The sequence below is a fragment of the Chelmon rostratus genome, chromosome 12 (genome assembly GCF_017976325.1).
Source record: "Chelmon rostratus isolate fCheRos1 chromosome 12, fCheRos1.pri, whole genome shotgun sequence".
NCBI classification, from domain to species: domain Eukaryota; kingdom Metazoa; phylum Chordata; class Actinopteri; order Chaetodontiformes; family Chaetodontidae; genus Chelmon; species Chelmon rostratus.
Window position 1 is genome coordinate 12,489,554 of NC_055669.1, and position 25,574 is coordinate 12,515,127.

At 40.8% G+C, this 25,574-nt stretch overlaps 2 protein-coding genes across 3 annotated transcripts in view; one reads left to right on the top strand and one right to left on the bottom strand.

The window, feature by feature from the left end:
* Positions 1 to 13,775, bottom strand: part of mbnl1 (muscleblind-like splicing regulator 1) — a 52,448-nt gene extending 38,673 nt beyond the window's left edge. The window contains exons 1-3 of the mRNA XM_041949187.1: positions 13,667 to 13,775; positions 5,179 to 5,423; positions 3,940 to 4,098 (exon numbers count right to left, since the gene is read on the bottom strand). The gene's annotated coding sequence lies outside the window, so the exon portion shown is untranslated. The remainder of the gene's footprint in view (positions 1 to 3,939; positions 4,099 to 5,178; positions 5,424 to 13,666) is intronic.
* A 428-nt stretch (positions 13,776 to 14,203) lies between these two features.
* LOC121614644 (cullin-3-like) lies at positions 14,204 to 23,729 on the top strand. Of its 2 annotated transcripts, none has more exons than XM_041948628.1 (16): positions 14,204 to 14,476; positions 17,287 to 17,484; positions 17,820 to 17,933; positions 19,210 to 19,370; positions 20,047 to 20,161; positions 20,251 to 20,479; positions 20,642 to 20,787; positions 20,896 to 21,072; positions 21,189 to 21,359; positions 21,484 to 21,591; positions 21,758 to 21,882; positions 21,985 to 22,081; positions 22,194 to 22,376; positions 22,490 to 22,676; positions 22,865 to 23,010; positions 23,164 to 23,729. In XM_041948628.1, exons 1-16 carry the CDS (start codon positions 14,417 to 14,419, stop codon positions 23,293 to 23,295), a joined length of 2,349 nt encoding a protein of 782 aa, XP_041804562.1. In that variant the 5' UTR covers positions 14,204 to 14,416; the 3' UTR covers positions 23,296 to 23,729. The 2 variants fall into 2 exon arrangements, with proteins under 2 accessions (XP_041804562.1, XP_041804563.1); XM_041948629.1 differs by having other exon boundaries at positions 22,242 to 22,376.
* The last annotated feature ends 1,845 nt before the right edge of the window (positions 23,730 to 25,574 follow it).

Below are 25,574 nucleotides of genomic sequence, written 5' to 3' on the forward strand. Positions count from 1 at the left end.
GCTCATTCACGTCTACAACTTTCATTCTGCATATAATCTGATCAAATGTACAACAGGAGCCTATTTCTCCTTTTCTAGTTTACGTGTCTTTTACTGAAGTGAAATCAGCCACATATTGTAACTTCCTGCTCCACACGCCTCCTATCTCACAGATAAGAGGATGGTTTGACCGTTATTCTCTCTAGTAGATCAATGAGGCTGTGGAGCTGTTTAAGTATGAGCAAAGAGCAACACGAATCAACAGACTGGGGTTGAGCAAACTGTTCACACACATTCAAATGTTAACCAACTGAAAACAGGAAGGTGTGTGTATGTGTGTATGTGGTGCAGTTAAAGGGGAATACCACTGATTTTACACATCAAGATCAGTGAACTGGCCATGCTACGCAGCCTGTGAAAAACAGTTGAATAATGTCTTTAATGGCTCTGGAGTGTTGTCAAGTCTGAGAAAGTTGCATTGTGGGAATTGTAGGATTCTCTGTTGCATGGCTTTTGTTCTTTTTTTTAATCTGTCATTGGTATTGGCCCTTCAAATGTAGGGAAGGGAAATACTAAATTGCAAAAGAGCAGAGTAAAAAAAGTTGTTTTGCAAGAAAGAGCAGAATATTCGAGAAGCTCTGTCACATTCTAATCTTCAAGAATCAATCACATTAACCCTAAGCCAACACAGTATAGCATGGGTGACCCCTGTGTCTCTGTCAAATCATCGAATCCTAACCTTTCCCCTTTGTCAGCCCCTTCCTCTCCCTCCTCCCTGATGATCGCAACGTTCCACCTTAAGCTTCCCAATCATCTCAGCGCTCTGCTATTTCCCAGCCCTCTGCAAATGACACTGGCTGGCTGACGTGAACTCTCACTCCACTGAGGAAATGTCCCAGAGCTTTTGTGTGCCAAACTCTGACGGCTCATCTATCACTGAGGCCGCAAATACACATGACACTCCCATTACAGACCATCACAGCAACAACAGCAGCAGTACACAGTCCTGCAGATAGGCTCACAGCAGGACGTCAGTCGTTTCACTATGGCTTATTTTTGGGTCAGGCGTGGGGAACCTTTTTCCTATCAAGGGCCATTTCAATTTTTATAACTTCCTTCGAGGTCCATATTAAATTATTGAACACATATATCACATTAACCTCTAATGCGATGGCTGGAGCTGCTTGGCTTTGGCGATGCACCTGATGTCAGACGGTAGTGACGATGATGCTACTTGCAGCTGGTTTTCCAGGTTGGGGTCGGCCATTCTTGAGTGGAACTGTGTCTTTTCTTTACAGACACAATGTGCATATGGTTTACAGAAGTCAAGCAGAGGGAGGTTGTTGTGTCTAGCCTTGAGCTTGTAGTCACTTTGCAGCTCAATGACTTTGTGTGGGAAATTACTGGTAAAATATGAAAGCAGCTGGTAGATTTCAGACACAAAATAACGATTTACTGTTTGAGTGGCTGATGAATTAAAAGATTTATCTGTCAGTGGCTGGTAGATTTTCAGATTTGCAAAAAACTTAATTTCCCACCCTGGCGGTATGTTGTCAGGAACATTGACTGGTTCCACATAAAAAAGGCGTAATAAATGTGATAAGTTACTTTTGTTTACTTCATATGCTGAACGCTGTTGCCTGAAGGAGTTTTGCACACTCATCAGTACATGCAGATGTCATAGCAGGCTTTTGTTCTTTCAGAGTAGAAGACACCCAGTGTTTCCTAATTCCAGCTGCAATTGCCACAGCTTTTCAGTTTTACTTGTCCGATGGAAGCAGCTCCTTCACAAATACTCCTTCTGAATGAAGTTTCAGCTTCTTAGCTGTTTGCTAAAACTTGCTTGCACAACACTGTCTCTGACAGAACGTGGTCTTGTGAAACCTGCTTGTTGGACATCCAAACTCCACTGAAGGGCGTTAACTTTATCCGAGCATGTTTGTTCATCACATTCACTCATCCACTTCAGCATGTTTGAGGCTGTAATGAGTCGAGATTGGCCTTTTCCATCGCTGTGAGCATGTCCCCACAAACTAACTAAGGCACACTGTCGTGTCTTTTACTTCAACAACAACAAAAAAGCAGCACAACATTCTGCATCTTTTCTTGACAGTCGCTATTATAGATGTCATGATAAGTAACCATCACATTCGTGTCGCCTTCAGGGTCCACCCACAAGAATGTGGTAGTCTACTATCTTATGGTGTTTTCTTTTATTGCAGAAAAAAATGCTGTCTAGAGATATTTTTTTTTGTATTTCTGAGTTGCCATTTTTGTATTTATGAATTGTCTCGCAGGCTGGAGGTTTCCCACGAGTTTTAGAGGCAACATAATGAAAAAGCAAAATATTGCTTTGTGGTAATTTTTACACTTCAGACAACTTCTGCCTATGTTGATGATTTACTTAGGAATACGTGGGATACTCCTTCAAAGATGTTCTACTGTAAATATGCTACGCATTACTAAATATGTACATGAAAGAAAGCGGTACAAGTTGTGAATGTGCATATGCTGACAAATACTCGGTTTCTGGTGTGAATTTGCAGCCATGTTTTCCTGCTGCATATTTTGTGGCTTTCTCTTAACTTTTTTCCACTTTGACGCAGTGAAGGGAAGCAGGTGCAATTCAAGCTGTCGGGTTTGAAATATAGAGAGAGGAAATAGCACAGTGTCTTGTCCCCATCTGACACCATTGTGTGGGTGTGTGTGTGTGTGTGTGTGTGTGTGTGTGTGTGTGTGTGTGCATGCGTATGCCCCATTCAAGCTTGAAGCTTATCTTAGAGATAAAATGAAAACAAATGGAAACACCCCTTGCAAAGAGGCCTTTCACTCCAACTTTCAGCTATTTTCCTGTCTAAATGTAGTCAGCAGTGACACTGCTGCAAATATTAAATCAACTCTCCTTAAGTCACAAACTTTCATTAAACAATTCACAGCACAGAGAAACATTAGACAAAGTTGTATACAGAGAAAAGTACTGCAAATATTGTCTTTCTGTCTTTGCAAAGGATCAGAGAAACTTTTGCATGAGGGAATCATGACAATTCTGTTTTATCTTCCTTCCTACTTTTATTTGTTTGTCTTTTCATCGGATCATTCATTCTATTTTTTAAAAAGTATGTATTTTTTTGCATTTTTTCTATTGTATTTTGTTTTTAATGTCATACTGTAAACCTGCATTTTATACGTGAAAGGTGCTATATAAATAAAGTTATTACTGCTATTAATTACATAAAATCTGGAAGCTTATTAAACAAATGAATAGAAAATACTGAACAATAACAAGAGTCATTTGAATCTGTCAACAGACATTAATCCTACCAATAGTGATTTTAAAGCCAGTGAGCTTACCTGTGTGTCTGTCTAACGCTGACGTGCCACTGGGACACAAAAAGTCACTTCAAGAGAGGTCACGCTGCCGCAGTGCATTGTGGGACAAACTGACATCTTCGTTTCTCTCTTCCTCTACTTCTCTCACTCTCATAATAGCACCTTTTGCTTGGCAACGGCCATACCACAAATGTGGTCAGGTTTACAGCGAACCATCACTGCGCAACATCAAGTCTCCATGACAACCACTCCTTATCTAATTTGCATCTTCTGCCTGCATTATCTACTGATGCCAAATATGGACACCTTGTTATTTTCCCCGCCTCTCTCTGCATCCCCTTTTCATAACTTCCTCTTTCCCTCCATTTTTACCGCGGTGTGTACTCTCTTTGTGTCTAATGTATATGCACACAGAGATATGCATACCCTCGCTTGCAGCCTGTGAGTGTGTGAAAAGAGGAACTTCCTGCAGCATTAGACCAGTTTGCAGCCTGAAAGATAAGCAGTGAAACTGCTTTTTAAATCAGGAAGTGGGGTGTTGTAAAAGCTGCAAAGGCTGCTGGTGAGGGAGTTAAAAAGAAAGGCGACTTGCAGTATGTTATCACAATCCTTCCACAGGATTTCACTTACCCCTTCAGTTCTTCCTCTGTGAGGCTGGTGCGGGCATTTGGCCTCCTCCGCTTCCTCCCCCAAGGACTGTGTCTATCAAAATACTGCTGGAATGTTGAACCAGGCCCCTGGAGCCCACACACACAGCAACACTCAGCAGCACTCAGCACCTGTCTCCGACTGCCAGCACAGAGAAAGAGACACGGTCAATCACACTGGACAGCACAGCAAAGGGGAAACAGCAGAGGAGAGTGGGAGGCAGACAAGCATTTTATCAGCAGAAAACAAAAAAAAGCAGTTGAATGTTATGTGCAACACATTACCTGATGGTTAACACACTTTATTTGTTTAACATAAAACATCATTACTAAACTAATTTTGAAATCTTGGCATATTTGCCATAAACAGAAGATCAAGACAAGTTGCAGCATCTGTCTCATGTCGATGTTCTAGTGTTTATGACACCACATATTTCACAAACTCTGCATGTTGTTTCATGTTGCTAACAATGTTATCACACTTCATACTTGAAGCGAGTAATACCAATACACTGCATATAATGAGGTTTTCAGACCATATTTCTGGCATTTGGGTGACTTTTTATACACAAAACAATATTTCAAAATTTCAAAATATAGTTAAAAGAGTGCATCTGTGTGATTTAGCAGCATTTCAAAATTACTTTTGAAGCCAGATTTCTATACACCTCAGCCTATACAGTTCTAATGAAGTAGCTGAATGAAGAAGTTGAGGGGAATAATCCATTAATGTTTTAGTTGCTGAAAGTTCAGCAGACCTCTTCCTGTCCTCTACCAAGCAATTTCTTTGTGTACCATATAGTATGTTTTCCCAACTAGACCCCCCTATGCAGTTAGTCAACATGAATCTGAGGTATCACAAGTTCATTAAAAGATATGAAGAAAAAAACATTTCTGTTACACAAAATAATGTTCATTTTTTATGACTTTTCTCTAATTTGTTCTTTTTTTTCTTGGGATATAATGCATGGTCGTACCCCTTCAGGTCTCTCAAAATCTCTCATGGGAAACAATCTCAGAAGGAAATACTTTATAATTCAATCGGCCAGATAGCTTGTGTCCACACACGCCAACTGAAGTTAACCTGGTAATGATTTATTGATGCTAGAAGGTTAAACATCATAGAACCTTTATTATGTTACTCATAATATTATCAAGAGATTCAACCTCTCATGTCAGGCTTTCTAGATGTATCATCTATCCATCTGATATTTTAACTTACCAGGCTTGTCTGGAGAAGCTCTGAGGAAGCATCAGAGGCCCTGAGCACCAGACGGCCTCCCCTCCTCTGGGCTGCAGGGCTGCTAAGACTCGGGGGAATGGAAGTCAATGAAACCAGGCCTAATTTAGCCTCCTCCGCTCCGTGAGCTGCCAGGAATCAGAGTGAGACTCCTTCCCTTTTTAGGGCTCTCTGGACACTGCAGTCTGCAAGTGGCACTATTGCATGCCTATAGCTACAGCAAGGAGCTGGAGAAAGAGGGACAGAGAGAGGTAATAATCAAATGTTGTTATATGGAGGAAACATTTTAATTACCACGTAGGTCTAAAAGTCATAACACTGCACAATGGGAACTATGAAAATGTTTTAACAAAGCTTTTTTAAACTTCCAGTTTGGGCACTTTTATTATCATCTTATCTTCTGAGATGATGACTGAGACACATTGGCCACTGTCACATCAGCTTGTCATAAAATCACACCAGTAATTAGGTGCGAAAAGAGGACTAATCAGAGGGTCTATACTTACACTAAGCACTGAGCTGACACTGTGTCATGTAATCTTTATAACTCCACTCGGCAATGAAACTAGATGCTGCGGGCCTAGAAGTGCTTTTTTTTTTCTCCATCGTGATCTGGCTGATTTTCATGTGACAGAGTGAGAAAGAGAGAGAGAGGAGGCAGGCACTCAACTTCTGCTTTCACAACATACATAGTATTCTATTTTAGTGTTTAAGTGTACAAAATGAAAACATTTCCTTCCAACTTGTTTGATATAAATACACCTATAACTAGAGAAATACGTGACTCAAACTGCTTAAATTACTGTGACATGCAATCGTTTGCTAAAAAAAACACAGATTGAAAGAGGAAAATAAAATTTAACGTGTTGACGTGTGTTTCCCTTTCTCAAAAGAGACTGGGCACAGCAGCGGTACTCATGAAAATAACAGACACGTCACTATTTGTTAACCATGGCAGCCGACGTATTTAAAATAAATGGATTAGATGAGGATTACTCATTGAGTCTTTACTCCCGCCCCATCCTTGTGTTTTCTGCTTGTGATATGGCTGCACATGTATTAATGGAGACAGTGATCGCATAAGCCATGGTATGGAGGACACAAAAGGATTATCTGTGGTGCAGAGATGAAGTCTCATCTTCGCCTCCCACCTCCTATGGGGAGCACACAAATGCATGGCTGCCGATTTACTGCAAGTGTGTGGAATAACTGACATAATCCCATTAGTCTATTCAAGGTCCCTGTCTGACCACCCTGCATAAGGAGGACATACAGGCTTCTATGGTGTTATCCCCTCATAACTGTTTTTATAAAGACAATTATTCACGCCTCTTGTGACATGGACTATTGATTTAATTAATCTCCCCTTGCAGTTTTTAAAGAAAATTTGGTGATTTAGTGAGTCTCTGGCTGTAACTTCACCAACTATTAAGACGGTTGTTGAGAGCTGTTTATCCTGCCTCTTCCATATCCGACCCCTCCGTATGTAGTGCAGTTCACTGGAAATCTTTGCACCTCCTTGGAAAATCCTTCTGCCGTCAAACAGCATTTATGTGAACGATGAGCTCAGCAACAGTCATCACCCCAGCATGCAATTAGATGAGGAACTTCATAACTAGAGGCTATCAAGTTACAAAAGACATCAATAAAACATTAAATTACAGTCTGATGTTATTATTTAAATACCATCAGACTATCTTTCCAGCACATTAAATACCATCAGACTGTCTTGCCAGTACATTTAGATAACAGCCAGGTGTCCAGTGTTAAATAAGTGAATTCATAAAAAAAACAACCAATCGGGAGTGGGTTGTTCTAATGCATCAGTCATCCAACTTCTATTCTAAATATTCAAATGCAAAGCTGAGTTCCATTATGTCCTCTGCTGCTTCACTTGTTTGTTTTTAAACATAAAGAAGAGTGGGATTTAGTCAAACATCAAACACAGAGTATCGATTTCATAGCAAAGAAGTTATACTGCTATGCTTGCTGAAAATATGATAAAGAATTTGAGGATGATGAAAATATTTAAAGACAAATTTTGAGATGTGATAAATTACATGTAGTGTGCACTGCAGGTAATTTGATTCACCTGTAACTAGTGTGTAAAGCACTTTGCTGGTAAAGAAACATAATTTATGCCATATCAAGAGATTAAAGGATGGGACATTTTTTTTTCTCACAACAATAGTCAAGTGCCCATAAAAACATTGAAATAGTTTTTTTTTCTTTCTGTTATCATTCCTCCTGCTCATAATGGCCTTCAAAAGATCCATTCTGAAAGTGCCTCCAACATGAACCATAAAAGGACAAAATTCACAAAATAGCAAACCTGTCCTTGAACACAAACAAAATCCCAGATAGTCTCTAATCTGATACAATCCTCATTCCATTCAAGTTGGGACGCCATGTAAAATACGTTCATTTGCAAACAGTGTTTAATGACAGTGGTTTTAAAAAGTGTTCCTGAGCCCATGTAGTAAAATCCTTTATACAATCACGTGTTCACAAAGTGGTGAACCTTGCTGCATCCTTGCTTGTGAGCGACTGAGCCTTTCCAGGATGCTCCTTTCATACCCAATCATGATACTATCACCTGTCACCAATGAACCTGTTTACCGGTGGAATGTTCCAAACAGGTGTTTTTGGAGCGTTCCATAACTTTCCCAGTCTTTTGTTGCTCCTGAACCGACTTGTTTGAATTTGTTTGTTGCTGCATCAAATACAGAATAAGCAGATATTTACAAAAATCAATGAAGCTGAAGTAAAACGTTCAATATATTGTCTCTTCACTGTTTTAAATTGAGTATGTGTGGAATTCAGGTTGTATAACAATATCAGTGATGAATTATTACATGGTGTTAAGGACCTATGCCTTATTGGGATGAGGGTAAGTATGGAAAAGGGGTTCCACACCAGACATAAGTCTATATCAACAACATGTTCTATACAGTACAAGACTTTCCACTTAGTACCATAGCAACCAGTGAACTCAACATGGCACCTATTGTAATTCTAAAACTAGCTAAGCTGAGTGCCAGACATAATTATATCTCTCCTCAGCCAATCACAGAAGCCTGAGCCATAAATAACAGACTGCTCCCCTACAGAGCACCAGTCTGTGCCGAAAAGTCAACAAACACTTTCTCCAGTAGCAGCTCTTGCTCACTACTGGATTTGTCTTGCTCAGTGGAGGACACACAGACGAGGGGAGAGAGACAGAGGCGTATAGGTTTCCAAAAAGACACAGTGAGAGAGATAGAGAGAGGAGAGAGGAAAAGAAAAACAAATGCAGCCTGTGATTACTGAGTCATAATGAGGGCTGCTGGATGGGACTGTGGCTATGAGCTATGTCATTAAAGACGGTGCCGAGTGGCTGGAACACCTACAGGTCTCTATTTGAAACGCTGGCATGCTGGAAGACAAGGATGCATAGCACAGGATTCAAAGTTCCTTTCAACACACTTCTTCAAAGTTATTACAACATCTCACAAACAGTGCACTAACATTCCCAAGGGTAGACGCTCGCTTGTAAGCAGCAGTGGCTCCACTTTCAAGCCTTATTACTCTGTGTGTGTTTTCGCCAGAGAGCTACCACAGTGCTCTGTGAAACAGCTTAGTCTCCGGGGCCTTATATTTAGATTTTACGACCAATATTGAATTCTGACCCAGGACATTTTCACCGGGGTGATTTAAGGTGTCACCTCGACGGGGCAACAAGTTATGGTCGTAATTACGATCAGATCGCATCACATCACATGGCAGGAAGAGGATATTGGTGCATTTGTTCCCTTGGGGTGATGAGAGATGGGATTGGGAATGTGTCTGCACAAAAGACATTGCTAACATGTTACAAAGTAACAGAACACATATTTTACGTAAGGGATTTGAGAATTGATCCAACCTCTTAATGTCATATCATCACTGTCATTGTGGTGACAAGTCACACGATGACCACGTAGTTTGTGAAATATCAGCATCATTTTCATCTTGCTGCAAGGCTTTCCAGAACACCCTCAGGCTTCAAGGTACGTGATCTTCTCAACAGAGATGCCAACGCATCCAAATATCATGTCATGTCACATATCCCCTGAGATATGTAAACATGACTGATAAAGGTACCTTGGGATCCTTGGCATGTGTCACATAATAAAAGCAGATGTGACCTAATTTCTCCTGCACTTCTATGCCATTTGCTCTATTTAGTGCCTCTTGTATGGGGAGGTGACACTTTCTAGACTTCAGTGTGACATATCCAGTGAGTCATTATCTTATATAAATCTTACGTAGGTGCTCATCTTGCCTGGGATTAGGTCAATATTGACCTTTAACTGAGTGCTTCGGCCAGTCATATCAAATGTCGCCACGATGGAGTTAACTCCCTGATAACAAGTGCAGTCCTTTCCACTTGGATGAGGGAACATTTTTGGGGAAGCACTGCATACTTGTCATTTTTCAGATTTCATGCCATGAAACGGGCCTGATTTAGAGCACAGTATTGACCTTTAAAACCTTAGCCTTGACTACGACTTTAAACTTTTATAACTGCCCACAGCTGGTAAAATTAAATAACAGAGTGATGATATTATCACATTATTGGTCACAGGCTGTGGCCTAATTCTTAAAAAATAAGAATATACAATCATCTTCAACTTCTATATGCAAACCTGAAGGACATAATCACTCCTGCAGAGGTGAGGAGGCTGTGTGTGATGCTACAGGCACAACAGCGTGACCCCTCTCTCAGCTCCCAGGACGTTTTCTTCAAGCCTCCCTATTGGGATTCTGGTAGCCTACATTCCCTGCTTCAAGGTCGGCAGCAGTGGCAAATTAAATTACTTGTCCTGTTTTGTGGTGTTGGCGCCGGGTCAACAGCAACTTGGCTAAAATGATGAGTATGGGATTCTGAAGGGAGCCGCATTTGTCCTGAGTCTCTGGTGTCATGTTTGCAAAGCAAGTAGCAGCGATGAAAAGAGCTGAAATCACAAGCAGCGTATTAAATTCTGCTTCTGTAATCACTTGCAAAAAATCAATTACCTCTGCTTTCAAATGCATCACTTTATACTATTGTCCTTTGGGTTTACCCTGCTGCTGGAGGATGTCATGTGCTTGCACATGGAGTGAGGCTCAAATGAATTAGGCCTAATTGTGTTAAACTCATAGCACAGCATATGCCACCTGCTGGGGATCTTTGGTATGATATGTAGAGCTCAAAAGTGAATGTTGAATGTATTGTGTAATTAATACTGTTCTTATTGAAAGGGGTGACTTTGTGTGGGACAATTTAACACCACTTCACACAAACATCTTTCACTCTGCGGAGTCTTCATTTCCACAATCACAATGTATATCTGTCACATGCACTGTCAGCATCTTGTGTGAGCTGGGTCTACAGTTTATCTCTCAGTTACTGAGGGGGTTGTTATCAGCAGACGAACAGCTTACACACCACACTGCGGAATGGGTGGAACTTAGAGTCTGTAATTTCATGTCAAAACAACACAAGCAAAGAGGCAACTTGATATTATGCTCTACTCGGCTACTCAAATGTGTGTCATGGAGGTCTGTTTGCAAAGTCACCAAGCAAAATTAGCAGTCAAGTCAATGAGGAGTTCACAGATAACCAAATATTAGATATAGATGTATTTTATCTTCCATCTGTAGGATGAAGTAAATTGTGATCTGCCCATGATTTTTGAAATTTGCTAAATTAGATGCACTACAACTGGCGGGCTGAACTTACGAAGTTGTAAGTCAACACAGAGCTCACTCTCCGCAAAAACACTAACATGACATCTGAACACACACTTTGGGGTTGTAGCTGTAGCACTTCCTGTGACAAAACCACAGTTACATGACACCATTCTTACTGTTGATATCAGAGAGGATGTTACCTGAAAAAAGGCAATGCACAGCATTTCCTTATCCGACATGTGTGCAATTCTCTAAGTCAGGCATGTCCAAACTATTCCACAAAGGGCCGTGTGGCTGCAGGTTTTCGTTCCAACCAAGGAGGAGCACACCAGGCCAACCAATCAACATCAAGGGATCCCTTAGTTATCAGCTGAAAGGGGAGATCAGCTGATTAAATGAGTCCAGCCTGGTGCGCTCCTCCTTGGTTGGAACGAAAACCTGCAGCCACACGGCCCTTTATGGAATAGTTTGGACATGGCTGCTCTAAGTCTTTTGAATACATCCTTAATATGTGATCGATGGATGATTGGTAGTCAAGCTTCACCTCCTGAGTATTCCAAAGAAGCATCCAATTGGGTCTTTTCAAGAGAGAAAGAGAGTCAAACATGATGACTGAGTGGACATGTACTGTAGGCACAGGTAACATTATGGAAATGTGTGGCAGTTAAGGTACTGTATGCAGCAGAGGGGTTATTGACATGTCTTCCAAAAATACAGTCCCCTCGTCTTCTCAGACATCCAAAACCCCACATTACTTGTAGAAGGCCTCCATGTGTACTGTACACCTGTTCTAGGATGACTATGTATGTCTGTCAATTTTGCCTCTAATGGAAACACAGTAGTGTTAAATGTGATTCTATTTGCACAGTTAACAGCTGTAAATCATTTTGCTCCATTCGCTTTTTCTCCTTGGAAGTTTTCTGTGCTGAGAACAGAGAAGCACCTGATTCAGCTACATACTGCGGAAGATGCCCTGCTTCAACTCGCCTCCTGCTTGAATTCAGAGTGATGAATCTACAAAGAGTGCGTGATACTATCTATCTATGCAGAACATCTGGCAAAAATCTCTGACATCCATGCAATATTACGATCTTTCACATCTGTCTGTAAAGATGACATTATACCGCCAGACAGAGCTACCTTAATCTGATCATGCCCCAGTGAATCAACTAATCTTGTTCCTACGGTGTTCATGTTTTTGGTGTCTGCTGGTCTCTACCAGTGTCCATGACACAAATTTATAATGCAATCTAAAGCAGAGCCAGTGTTGTGGAAGGTGATTGGCGTCACTGTTGTTGTCAGACATCCTACAGACATGACAATTTCAACCAGAAGAGGTCAGTGAAACAATGTTTTCTTGCTTGGTGTTGCTCTTTAAAACATGATGCTGGGACACTAGAGAGCAGCAGAGCAGCACCAGACACTCAATGAATCATAGTATCATCTCTAGATGGTGCACATGCGATTCATAGGTGTTCTTACTGTAAAGCCTCGTACACTAAAAATAAGTAAATTATAAGTACACACACATGAACACACAGCAGTCATCTGGTTATTCATTGCACTTTTTACTCTGCTATGAGTTTAACAGTGTGCATTTCGTTCTTAGATGTGTATAAATGCAGAAAAACTGTCTGCATGAACCCTCATTAAGTGGATATCAGTGTAGAAAATGAAGGTTTAGATTGATGATAAATATGTTGCAAATATGCAAATGTAAGAAACTCCATTCTATGTCCATCTTTATGCATTTTAGCCACATTGAGAAGTAGTCTGGGTTTAACCCTGTAAGGCCCAAATACCCCCAAAGTTTGCAGGTTGTGTGAGTTCATGGCCTGATGGCCGGAAATATAAACATATTTACCATCCAATAGCATTGCAGGGTTAAACAATAGGAACCACTGACTATGCAAAATGGTCTTTTAAAAAACAAACAATTGCCATTTTTTTGTTAGTATAGCAAAAACTGGACCTTACAGGGTTAAAGGAGAACTAGGTCACCCATCACCATGACAAAGACTGTCAGACCAAAGGCAGCGCCTCTCCCAAGTACCTATTGTTGCTTTACGTTGACAGAGTAGATTAATATTTAACAGGAGGAGAAAGTGGTAGGCATCAGATCACTACGAAGAAAATACCACTCTCCCCATCATGTGACCAGACTATCAGTGCTCTGATGACAGACCAGATTGCTGCTCTTGATTGGCTGCCTCTTTCTTTGAAGGCCCAATGTTGAGCTTTCAGATCAACTTTGAATGAAAAAGGGACATAGGTGTCTGCAGGTGTACACGTACAAAACTGCGTATTTACGGGTCTGATGGGGTCGTGTGGTGGGCTGGACGCAGGCAGGGTGGGAATGTGCGTGGTCAGCACCATGGACAGCGAACAGAGGATTATCCGGGTGATCAGCGCGATGCGGTCGGAAATCAGAAAGCTGGAGCTGGAGAACATGGGCCTGAAGAGGAGAGCTGGAGCTCATCTCCGAAAGAATGCAACAGTTCCCATCATGACAACACAATGCACAGGTAGACTTATATACTGGTATTAGCACCATCTATTTATGAAAAATCATAGATGATCAGAAAAATTGTCTTAATAGCCCAGAAAAGTCTTCACTAGACTGTCAAATGTGTGTATTTGATAATTACGCTAGGTTTTGAGTTTTGGTTGCTGTCCTGTACTGTAAGATATCTTGTGAGAGCCTAACTTTTTGTTTTGAAATGAATATCTTTTAGTGTTAGTGGCTTTACTTTTTACAACGTATCTGTGGACTCACCTACTTGTCATATTTTTCTGTCTCTCAGAGAGTGTCGTCATGACAGTGAGAAGATATTCGATATTCCGGCCGCTGGTCAATCATCGGAATTTGCAGTTGGACGATGCTAAAAGCGAGCGGTGGACTGGAAAACAGCAAAGATGAAAATTTGCATGGTGTCAAATTGTATTTGACAATAAAACAGAGTGGTCGTGTAACGTTATGCTTTCTCCGGATGGTGGCCTGACCTAAAAGGCTGTGATAGCCTAGCGTTATCTCTATTTTTTCGCAAAATAGTGTATCACTGTCACCAAATAAAGTCTTTCTTCCGCCCTCGGTGCGTTCTTGTCAATTCCTTATTGAGATGAACCAGATATGTCGTCCCAAAAAGTTCTTAAGTTCATGCTTTTCGTCTAAATATTAATATCAAATGGAATGCTAATATTTCCGCTACGATATTAGCGAGCAGTTATTATCAACCTGTGGAATGCACCTGTCAGTGGAGTGACTTGACTCTCGCGAGATTTCGGCGTTGCGCAGTGGAGTTCAGCCGTCCGCCATCACTGCATGCAAGCTAACATTAGCCAAAAACCACTGAAGAGAGCGAGTGACAACAACAACATAACAGGCATACAGACCGACCTAATTCCCAAAGGGGAGGTCACTGAGTTTCCCTGCCGCTTTCCTGGCGTAGAAAGCAAAATAGCAGCTGCCTTTCATGTAGTCTTTAAGTCAACTTAGAAACGAAAGTCGTTCTAACTAACGCTAATCATGTCCAACCTCAAAGGCAGCACCAAGAAGGACACCAAGATGAGGATACGAGCCTTTCCTGTAAGTCTTTACTGGCTCTGTAAGCACTGAGACGCTAACTATGAGACTCTAGTAGCGAGGATGACAGGTCTTTATGTTAGCAACTGCCTTCTAGCTAGCTGGTCAAACGAGAAAATCATGTCATTGTCAACTGAAAACGGCTAACGTTTGTAGCTGGACGAATTACCCGAAGCACATTAACTATGTCAGCGGTTTAGTTAATTTAACGTTAGCTAGCTTCTAGGTTTGAATATGCTATCGTCGTTTGACGTGAGCTAACGTTAGCATATGTAATGAAACTTCCTTAGTGACGTACTAGCCAATAGTAGCTAGCCTAGTAGCAGGCCTGTTTATGTTAGCTGACTTGATGCCAGCTAAGTTGCAGTCAGTCCGCAAGTATCACTACACTATGGTAACGGCAAGCTAATTTGGCTATTGATATTTCATTGCACCACGCATTTAGCGTAGGCTATCACATGTGACAGTCAACGTTACCACATTATCGTGTAAGTTAACTTAGTGTTAGCTTGAGAGCTAACGCAACTTCAGCCTTCGACATGACACTACAGTAAACACGCCTTTGGTAACTTGAGTAACGTTAGTTAGCTAGCTAATATTGGCAACCCAGCTACCTACTACTCATACTATTGTCACACAGTGATTTCAGATAAATCATCTGATTACTGGACTGAATTGCATATTCATTCACTCAGTTAATCATCGTTATGTGCACTGTTGTGATTTTGTGGGATATGCAGTTTTCTCAGTCTCAGTCACCTGGTTACATCCGTCCTACCCCTTTGGAGATTGTTCGTGTGAAACACAGACAAATGCGTTTTCTTCTGCTAGATATCCAGGTTTATGAGTGGGTGTCTGGCATGAGTCAGTGAGCAGATGAGTGAGTGAACACAGTTAATCCTGTCTAAAATGTTGCTCTTACATGCAAGTGCAAGACCAGCCCATTAGTCTAGTGTAGCCACTACTAGGTGGTCTCAGTCAGTATATTAAGAAACTTGATGTAAGGGATTAATGTTAATTGATCCTCTTTAGCTATGGTATTTTTAATAGCTGTTTAGACACTTGTCAAGCTAGAGTTACTTTTCACTACATGCACCTATCCAACTTTTCCTTTACCATTTCTGTGGATTACTGAGCTGATAACAGTACTCTATTTTTCACAAATTAAAAATGTGTATATGATAATGCATGGGACAAATCAGGATCGTTTTTATGTAACGCAACATGAGGCCAAAAACTCAGTTAGCAGATGTGTATGAATGTAAGTGATAGCTGAAACACTGAAATTTATAATTACATTGGCAAATAAACTGCATTTAATATGGATCAGTCACATCTGGCTGACACTCAGTCCACTTAATAAAGTCAGTATTGCCACTGATACCCTTCACGGGCATCCCCACTTTCCATTACATTTCTATGTGTTGCAGACAAAACAGCGGTCTTCCCCTCATGTCAGGGTCTAAGTGCATTCTTGATTAGATATACTGTATGATGATCCAGAAAGTGACTCCAACTAGGGCTTTGCAGTTTTCCAGTAATCACAATATACCATGATAAAAAGAATAATGATTTCTTAACTTTTGGCCTCAAAGTGAAGTTTAACATACTAAAAGGTTTTGTGTGGTTGCAAGTATTTTATATTCAGTTACAAAGTTGATCACGTTAAAGGTGGGAGAAAGGTTTGACACACTCTTCTCTCTATTCTCTGTACAGCTATGGGAGTACAGTTTGGGAGAAATGTTAAACACCCAAGGACTAAATGTCTTGGTTTACTGACTTTGATTAACTTGTTTAATCCCTCATTATGGACACTCAGAAAAAGGCAGTCATTCGTTGCCAGGGTGTTCAGTTACTTGTTTGCTGGAATCAAGAAGCACTTGTTTGTCTTTGGGATTGTAAAGCTTTTCTTGCAGTGTGCTCAAGGTGATGGCACAGTCTTCAACACAGTTTAAAATGCACATTGTTTTGTTTAACATCGATTGCCAAAATGTCACCACAATGCCAGAATTGCTGTGATATCTCTTGATGTTTGATGCTGAGAGTCCACTTGTCTTATACTTTATTTTTCACGTATTTTGTCTGCTCAAACCAAGCCAAAATCATGTTGTCTTGGATTTGTATCACAGCCTTAATATGGATTGTATCAAACTTTCCCTTTGCTACATCCTTGATTTGTTTGTTACGGCTGCATTTCTGCCACATGAGTGACATAATTTATGTCAATGATAGATCTCTCTGTTGTTGCTGCTATATGACTACACAAGTACAAAATAGTCATTTGATTATGGCAGCACAGGAGCTGTTAGACAAAACTAACTGGTGCTGGTGCTGGTGCTGCTGCATTGAGATGCTCACTCAAATTACTATTATGTGCTTGCAACATACAGCAAAGAGGGAATCTCTTAGCATTATCTACATTTTATCACAGAGACTAGCGAGCAATTGACATGTGGCTTGTTTATGTTGCTGCTATACTTTAGTGTCCAAGCCCAACTGAGAGTCATCAAACATCTGTGTTTTCAAAAACCTCTGTCTTCCCTGTCCTTGCTTAGTATGTAAATGAGTGAACATTTGTGTGAACATAGTATTGCACCTTTCCAAAGCTATTAGTCATTAACAACATACAGCATTATGTATATTGGACCTGTGTTATGTGTATGGATCAATTCTACAAGTATTGCTGATTTACTAAATTCAGTCGCAAACAGTAATCCTTAACATTACTGATGTCATCTCCTTATACAATGTGTAAATATCAAAGAATGGATATTTTTCAGGTAAACACACTTTCATCTTTCTGTCACTCATAGATGACAATGGATGAGAAGTATGTGAACAACATCTGGGACCTTCTAAAGAATGCCATCCAGGAGATCCAGAGGAAGAACAACAGCGGGTTAAGCTTTGAGGAGCTGTACAGGAATGCCTACACCATGGTGCTCCACAAGCATGGGGAGAAGCTCTACACAGGCCTGAGGGAGGTCGTCACTGAGCATCTCATCAACAAAGTAAAGAAAAGTGTTCCTCTCTTGCAAATCTTTTTTGATAATCATGAACAGAACACTGAGTTGTAGTCCCATCACTGTTAAGAAAAGAAAAAATAGGAATTTGAAATTTAGTTCATTACCACATTACCATTGTGTCATTTAGTTTTAAGTGTGAACAGACATTGGATGTTACATTTCTAGACAGCTATGAGGTCCAGCGATTTTGTAAACTCACATCTCCTCTTTAAATTTTTTCACATTTGTCCTTGTCCTCCAGATTATCATCAGTCACACCAGACAGAACTTGATTTGACCTCAGTTTTGTCAATCTATATCTGTTTTGTATCTGATTTCAGGTACGGGAAGATGTCCTAAACTCTCTAAATAATAACTTTCTGCAAACACTGAATCAGGCCTGGAATGACCATCAAACTGCCATGGTTATGATCAGAGACATCCTCATGTACATGGTGCGTGGGCTGTTGTAGATGAATTACTGTGTAAATATCTTGGAAATATCACAATGCTGTAGTGGCTATTATTTTGCTTTTTTGTCAATGGAAAACCATGGACTATGTTTCTCCAGTGGGTTCTGCTGCATCTGTGAGTGGATTATTGTACTTGTTCCCTCTCATTAATAATTTTGTGCTTTTGAAGAAATGGCCTTTTGTTTCCAGCTCCGACCAACCTTCACCTACATCCTATTCTGGACTTTGATTGTAAAGGTGCTATTTTATGTGAGGGCCTAACAATGAGCTTCTGTTGCTGTATTTATTTGTTTTGTTGGAAAACTGGCAGGACTAGTTGATTTACTTAAGCCAGGAACAAGTCCAAAGTGCGTGTGTGTGTGTGTGTGTGTGAGAATGAGTAAGTGAGCCCTTGATATACACAAGTGTAGGCTAAACAATGGAACAGTCAGAACACGGACTACACAGCTCTCCTGGGGTTCTTTTGTTCTGCACTCTCTTTTTTCCTGTCCTGGCTTTACCCCGGGCAGTTGGCTTTCTGTTGTTAGACTATGGCACACTCACCACGTCTGCAATGAGAGCAGCCTGCCTGCTGACCTCTAGAGGAGAGCCAGACAGATGCAGCAAGTGTGGCTTTGCTTTTCTCACCAGGTGTAGTTACCTTGTTGGAAGCCACAGCCTCTCTTTAGGTTAGTAGGGTTTGTGTAGCTGAAACCACCTGCTGTAATTTGGCACTGGCTAATATTTATCGTTCTGGACTAATTCTGGACGGTTGTAAAAATCTTGTTCCTGAATAGCATGGTTAATATTTTATCGTCTGCATCCCCCTTGAATATTTATGCTTTCTGGAAGGAACTTACACCTGGGAATTCAGACACATACAGATACAACAGTCATTTATTCTGATGCACTAATGACCTTATAAAAGCTTTGCAACCTGTCAGTGTATAGTTAAAGGTTTGCTGGCATATCCTGCCCTGTTAAAAGCTACTTAGTAAAGCACCACATTAAATCACAGTGGATGTAGTTTTTGTTCGTCCATTTGTTTGATTGTTTTAACACTGGTAGGCATACAAACATGACATGTCCAAGGGAAATTGAATGAATGCCTTTATACAAACTGAAAACAGTAGTTTTATCTGTGTTTTTAAAGCTTCTTGAATTTCTCAACATACGTGCATTTGCATGAATGTAATTGAGTCAGTTTGGGCCGTAGTGCTTGTGTCCAAACATAATGTATCTGATTTCTTTTTTCACTCCATTTCCTCTGGTCTCCCAGGACCGGGTCTATGTTCAGCAAAACAATGTGGAGAATGTGTACAACCTTGGCCTCATCATATTCAGGGACCAAGTAGTGCGCTATGGCTGCATTCGAGACCACCTACGACAGACATTACTGGACATGATTGCTCGTGAGAGGAAGGGAGAAGTTGTAGACAGGTATGCAGGAGTACTACTTCACTGCTTGATCTATGGGAATACTCTGTGTGCCTCCTCCAGGATGCCTCATATTTAGGCTGCATCTAAATGTTGTTTGACATGGAGCAGTTTTTTTTACATATCTGTAAGAGCTGAATGACATGCAAAAAACATTTATTGTGCTATCATTTTGATAGATATTGCAATATGAGTCACATTTTTTGTAGGAATGGTAATTTTTGCATTTCATCTTCACTGAAACAAATGTAAAAATGATAATGATTAGATTTTTGTTGCATTCCCTTACATGTTCCCTTACATTTGGAGAACATGATTTGTAGGCTGGAGGTTCTCCTCCTCCTCTGTAGCGCCACAATGCTTCATTCATAATAATATGTTGTTACACATTTTACCTTTATTAAAAAATTGCAGTTCCTGCGATTTGGATATTCCCCTTGGTCATATTGTGATTTCAGTTATATTTAGATTGATTGTTCAGCCCTAATATCTGTCATGATCTTATATAATATTTTCCAACTCTATCCACAATCTTGTATTTATTTTTTGTTGCTTATTTTTTAGTAGATCTTGCTATTTTAGTATATTATTTCCTGAAAATGAGGACTGTGGCACTTTAATGGTCATTTTAATGATTACAGACGTGGAGAGCTTACATTTTGTTTATCATTCATTGCAGGGGGGCCATCAGAAACGCCTGCCAGATGCTGATGATTCTTGGCCTGGATGGCAGGTCTGTATATGAGGAGGACTTTGAGGGCCCTTTCTTAGATATGTCAGCGGAATTCTTCCAGGTAAGTATGTGGCAGGTTCGTGGTGTCTGTGTTTTTGTAACCACTGGAAATCTTTGGAATAAAAGAACCCACAATGTCTCTTCTCTCAGATGGAGAGCCAAAAGTTCCTAGCAGAAAACAGTGCCAGTGTCTATATTAAGAAGGTAGAGGCCAGAATCAATGAAGAGATTGAGCGAGTTATGCACTGCCTGGACAAGTCTACAGAGGAGCCTATTGTCAAGGTGGTGGAAAGGGAGCTAATATCTAAACACATGAAGACCATTGTCGAGATGGAGAACTCTGGTCTCGTCCATATGCTCAAGAATGGCAAAACAGAAGGTAAGAGCTTTGCCCAATTGATGCTTCCCTTTTCAATTAATTCTGATTGTGATTTTTAAATGAAATTAAGGAATTGCAAGCAATGGATGTGTTATCTTTTTTCAGCCTTGCCTCAACAGTTTCTGTTTCTCACTCTTTTTTTCCACCATGTCTCACTCTCAGACCTGGCATGCATGTACAAACTGTTCAGTCGAGTGCCAAATGGTCTGAAAACAATGTGCGAGTGTATGAGCTCTTACTTGAGAGAGCAAGGCAAAGCTCTGGTGTCAGAAGAGGGAGAGGGCAAGAACCCTGTCGACTATATCCAGGTATGCTTTATGTCTCAAGACACTTGGAGATCCCTGCTTTAATTGTAGGTGATAGAGAAATGCGTTGTTATAGTTTTTATCACCTCTTTGTAATTTCTTTCTCAACAGGGCCTGCTAGACCTTAAGACACGATTTGACCGTTTCCTCCTCGAGTCCTTCAACAATGACAGACTCTTCAAGCAAACCATAGCAGGAGACTTTGAGTATTTTCTTAACCTAAACTCCCGCTCACCAGAGTACCTATCACTCTTTATTGATGATAAGCTCAAGAAGGGTGTAAAAGGGGTAAGTAGCTACTTCAAATTTCTTTCAGTGCGTTGCAAATTTGTCTACATTTTTATGCTCTGCAAGAGGGTTATGTACAATGCCTCATTGATTTTCTCCGCATTTTGCTTGGCCAGTTGACAGAACAGGAGGTGGAGTCGATCCTTGACAAGGCCATGGTGCTGTTCAGGTTTATGCAGGAGAAGGATGTGTTTGAAAGGTACTACAAGCAGCATCTGGGCCGCAGGCTGCTCAGCAACAAGAGTGTCTCAGATGACTCAGAGAAGAACATGATCTCTAAGCTCAAGGTAAAAGAGCGAGAAGGTTTTGAATACAGATGTATACCTTTTTCTCCTCTGTCGTTGCCCTGCCCTCCCCCCGTCTAAATCTCTGTCAGCAGTTTCAACTGTTCTCGATCTTTCTCCCCCGCAGACGGAATGTGGCTGTCAGTTTACCTCGAAACTGGAAGGGATGTTCAGAGACATGAGCATCTCCAACACTACAATGGATGAGTTCAGGCAGCACATACAAACCACGTCGGTAAGGCAGTCACACCCCTTCAGAAAAACAAAAGACTAATGTAAACGAGGCGCACATTTGACATAAAGCCAGTTTCAAAGTACAATTCATGATTCATGTGTTTAGGAAGGAAGGTGAGTCTGTTAAAAGTGTTAAGTTCTGAAAAACTTGCATGCATCACTTTCAGGCATCTCTCAGTGGTGTGGACCTCACAGTAAGAGTCCTCACTACTGGCTACTGGCCTACACAGTCGGCAACACCTAAATGCACCATCCCCCCAGCTCCCAGACACGCCTTTGAAGTCTTTAGAAGGTAATGCTCTTAAATGCATTGAAATGTTTTACTGTCTAAAGGGAGGCTTGGTGTTGTTCTTTGTGGTTTCTAAAGAACATGTTCCTGGCTTTTATTTGACAGGTTTTACCTCGCCAAGCACAGTGGTAGACAGCTCACACTGCAGCACCACATGGGCGGGGCAGACCTGAATGCAACTTTCTACGGCGCTATTAAAAAGGTAGATACAAAATGCCATTTTTTAAAAATGCAGGTTCCCTTCTTTGTTATTGTCAGCCACGTAATTCAAGATTCTGTTTAGGATTGAAACTGGAAAGCAACTTTTCTTCCAGGCAGGATCATCATTTATAAATGCTCCTTCCCTTCTACATCATCTGCAGGAGGATGGTTCAGAAGTGGGTGTGGGAGGTGCTCAGGTTACAGGCTCAAACACCCGAAAGCACATACTGCAGGTCTCCACCTTTCAGATGACCATCCTCATGCTCTTCAACAACAGAGAAAAGTGCACTTTTGAGGTGGGAACACACTGAAACATGGAGAGTCTATTTTGGCTAACTGTATGACTGGTATTCATCCTTTTTGCCTCCACTGTTTACAACTGTACCATCCCTTTTGTCCCCATCTATAGGAGATCCAACAGGAGACTGATATTCCTGAGAGAGAGTTAGTGCGAGCGTTGCAGTCTTTGGCCTGTGGGAAGCCGACACAAAGAGTTCTCACCAAGGAGCCAAAGTCTAAGGAGATTGAGAGCGGCCACGTGTTTACAGTCAATGATCAGTTTACCTCCAAACTGCACAGAGTCAAAATACAGACAGGTGGGTAAAGTTTGTATACAACTCATACTGTCAGCTTACATCTCAGCTCACTGGGCAGCTTCTGTCCTCCGAGTTAGAAGGTTTAATTTCACAGAACTCTCCTTTCTGCTAATATAAAACAGTCCCTTATGAGATTTTCTACATTTTGTCCTCATGCCTCATCTTGTCCCTGCGTTTTGCTTTCCTAGTTGCTGCTAAACAAGGAGAATCGGACCCTGAAAGGAAAGAGACGCGGCAGAAAGTGGATGATGACAGGAAGCATGAGATTGAGGCAGCCATTGTCCGAATCATGAAGTCAAGGAAGAAGATGCAGCACAACGTCCTGGTGGCGGAGGTAAGCAACCTACACGATAATCTTTAATAATGGACAGTAATTGTATTCCATCTTCTCCAATTCTTGATTCTTAAAGTTCCAGATATTTTACTAGCGATATTTCATGTTGAAAAGGTGTCGTTTTCTTACATTTCGATGATTTTTTGTCTTCAGGTGACTCAGCAGCTCCGGGCACGTTTTCTCCCCAGCCCTGTGGTAATCAAAAAGCGTATAGAAGGACTAATAGAAAGAGAATACTTGGCGAGGACGCCAGAAGATCGTAAAGTGTACACCTACGTTGCATAGATGATGAACTATGGATGAGACGAGTAAGAGACTCTGAGCAGGGAGGATGACATTTGTTTGTTTTCTTTGGACTGTTGTTACGCATGGACTGGAAGTTTCTTTTAAAGACAAATGCTGGGAACCTGATTGATCCTCCCTTACAGAAACACAGTAAACACACAATGGGGAATAAAATGTTGGCGCAGAAAAAAAAATCCACCAAAACGTGTAGATGATTTTTAAATCAGGCCCAGTCTTCCTATTCCTGAGTTTTAACATGGATGGATCCAGCTTCAAGCTTTTCACTGTTTTACCCTTGTAGAGATCAGATTTGCAAAGAATCCCTTGGGAAAAATGTGAATGCACCACATTATTTTTTTGTTTCAATACTGTATAAAAATAATAAAATTATTAAAAACATCAAATGTGGATTGTTAAAAAATAAAAATAATGATGCTCCGTAGTTTTTCAGTCATTGCAGTCAGTATTCAATTCAAAACCTTTATTTAAATCACTGAAGGGACCCTCATTCACAATGATGTTGAGATACAGAGAAATGTGCAAGAGGTTAAAAAGAAAAATTAAAATGGGACAATACTCTGTGAAAACAGTTGCACACTGAGGTGGTTTGAGATCATCGTGTCACGCAGAATGTGATGGTGAGTGTCATCGCAATCTGAGGGCAGAATGATAAACATTCCAGGGGTTTGAGAGTCATTCCAGAACAACAACAAAGGACCTGATGAAGATGACAGAAGAAATGGGTAGAAAAGTATCCATATCACCGTAAAATGAGTCGTATATCCACATAACCATAAAGGCCTCTCACCAAAGAAGAAGCAACAGTTCTACAGTTTGCAGCTATGCGTGGGGATGAAGATCTTACTTTTTGGTGAAATGTCTGGTCTGATAAAACTAAAATTGAATTCTTTCACCATAGTAACCAATGTTACACCAAAGGACACTATCGCACCCGTGAAGCACGGGGGTGGCAGCATCGTGTGGCGGTGCTTTGCTGCAGGAGAGACTGGTGCACTTCACAAAACAGATCAGGAAAAGGAAAATGATGTGGATATACTGAAACTGAACACGTCAGCTAGGAAGTTAAAGCATGGTCACAAATGGGTCTTCTACATGGACAATGACTCCAAGCAACATGCGGCAAAATGGCTTCAGGACAACAAAGTGAAGGCGCTGACCTCCTGACCTCCATCCAATAGAAGATTTGTGGGTAGAGCTAAAAAGGCATGTGTGCACAAGGAGTCCTACAAAGCAGTTCTGTCAGGAGGAAGGGGCCACAATTCTTGCAACTTTTAGTGAGAAGCTTGTGGACAGCTTGCTGAAATGTTTGACCCAAGTTAAAAAAGCTGAAGGAACGCCCCAGAGAAATGTGGGAGTGTGATGTCAGAAATGAAAGATGATATAGATCATTCTCTCTGCTATTACTCCGACATTTAGCCTTCTTAGAATAAAGTAGTGATCCCGACTGACCTAAGACAGGAAATATTTACTACAATTAAATGTTTGGAATTGTGAAAAACAGGGTTGTATTTGGCCAAGGTGTGTGTACATTTCTGACTTATAATGTAAATGATCCTTCTAGCCATATATGTAGATATTTATCATGTGTGACTCAATATTTCTACCATTCAGTTTAGATGTGTGCAGTAAGTCTAGTCTGTCCAGGTGCCAAGTCCAAAAAAAAAAACTTTTCTTTTGTCTCCCAAAGAATTTTTTTTTTATTACACGAAGAAAAGCACAATGTTTTGAGGCCAAATCGGCTCTTTTGTGAGTACTGAGTGATGATTTCTCACATCACCTCCATTAACGTCTCTATTTCCATTATAAAAACCACTTCATGCAGACAGCTAACAGCTTCAGAGGTGTCAGCAGGAAGGCGAGCTGTATCTGCTGCAAGCACTGCACACTACTGTGTAAGCACTGATAACACTCACATTGTGAATGAGGGCCTCAAGTCAAAGATCTAAATCGCATTCAAGAGATAACCTGATAAAACCCTATTTTATCACCTAGACAACAGACAGGTGCATCTTTACATGCATTCATTACCTGCTGAGATATTCAATCCAAATCAAATACTTTTGTCTAGTCCAGTCCAGTTAACACCAATGCTTTTATAGTGAATTAAAACTAAATTAAAACTAGAAATTAACAGTTAACTGAAATAAAGCAAAAGCAAACAGGTGATATTGGTGTTCTTCAAAAAAATATACAGGACATGTCTTTAGTGTTTGACAACGTGGTCAAATTCATCAAGAGAGCACGCATGGGGAGGCATT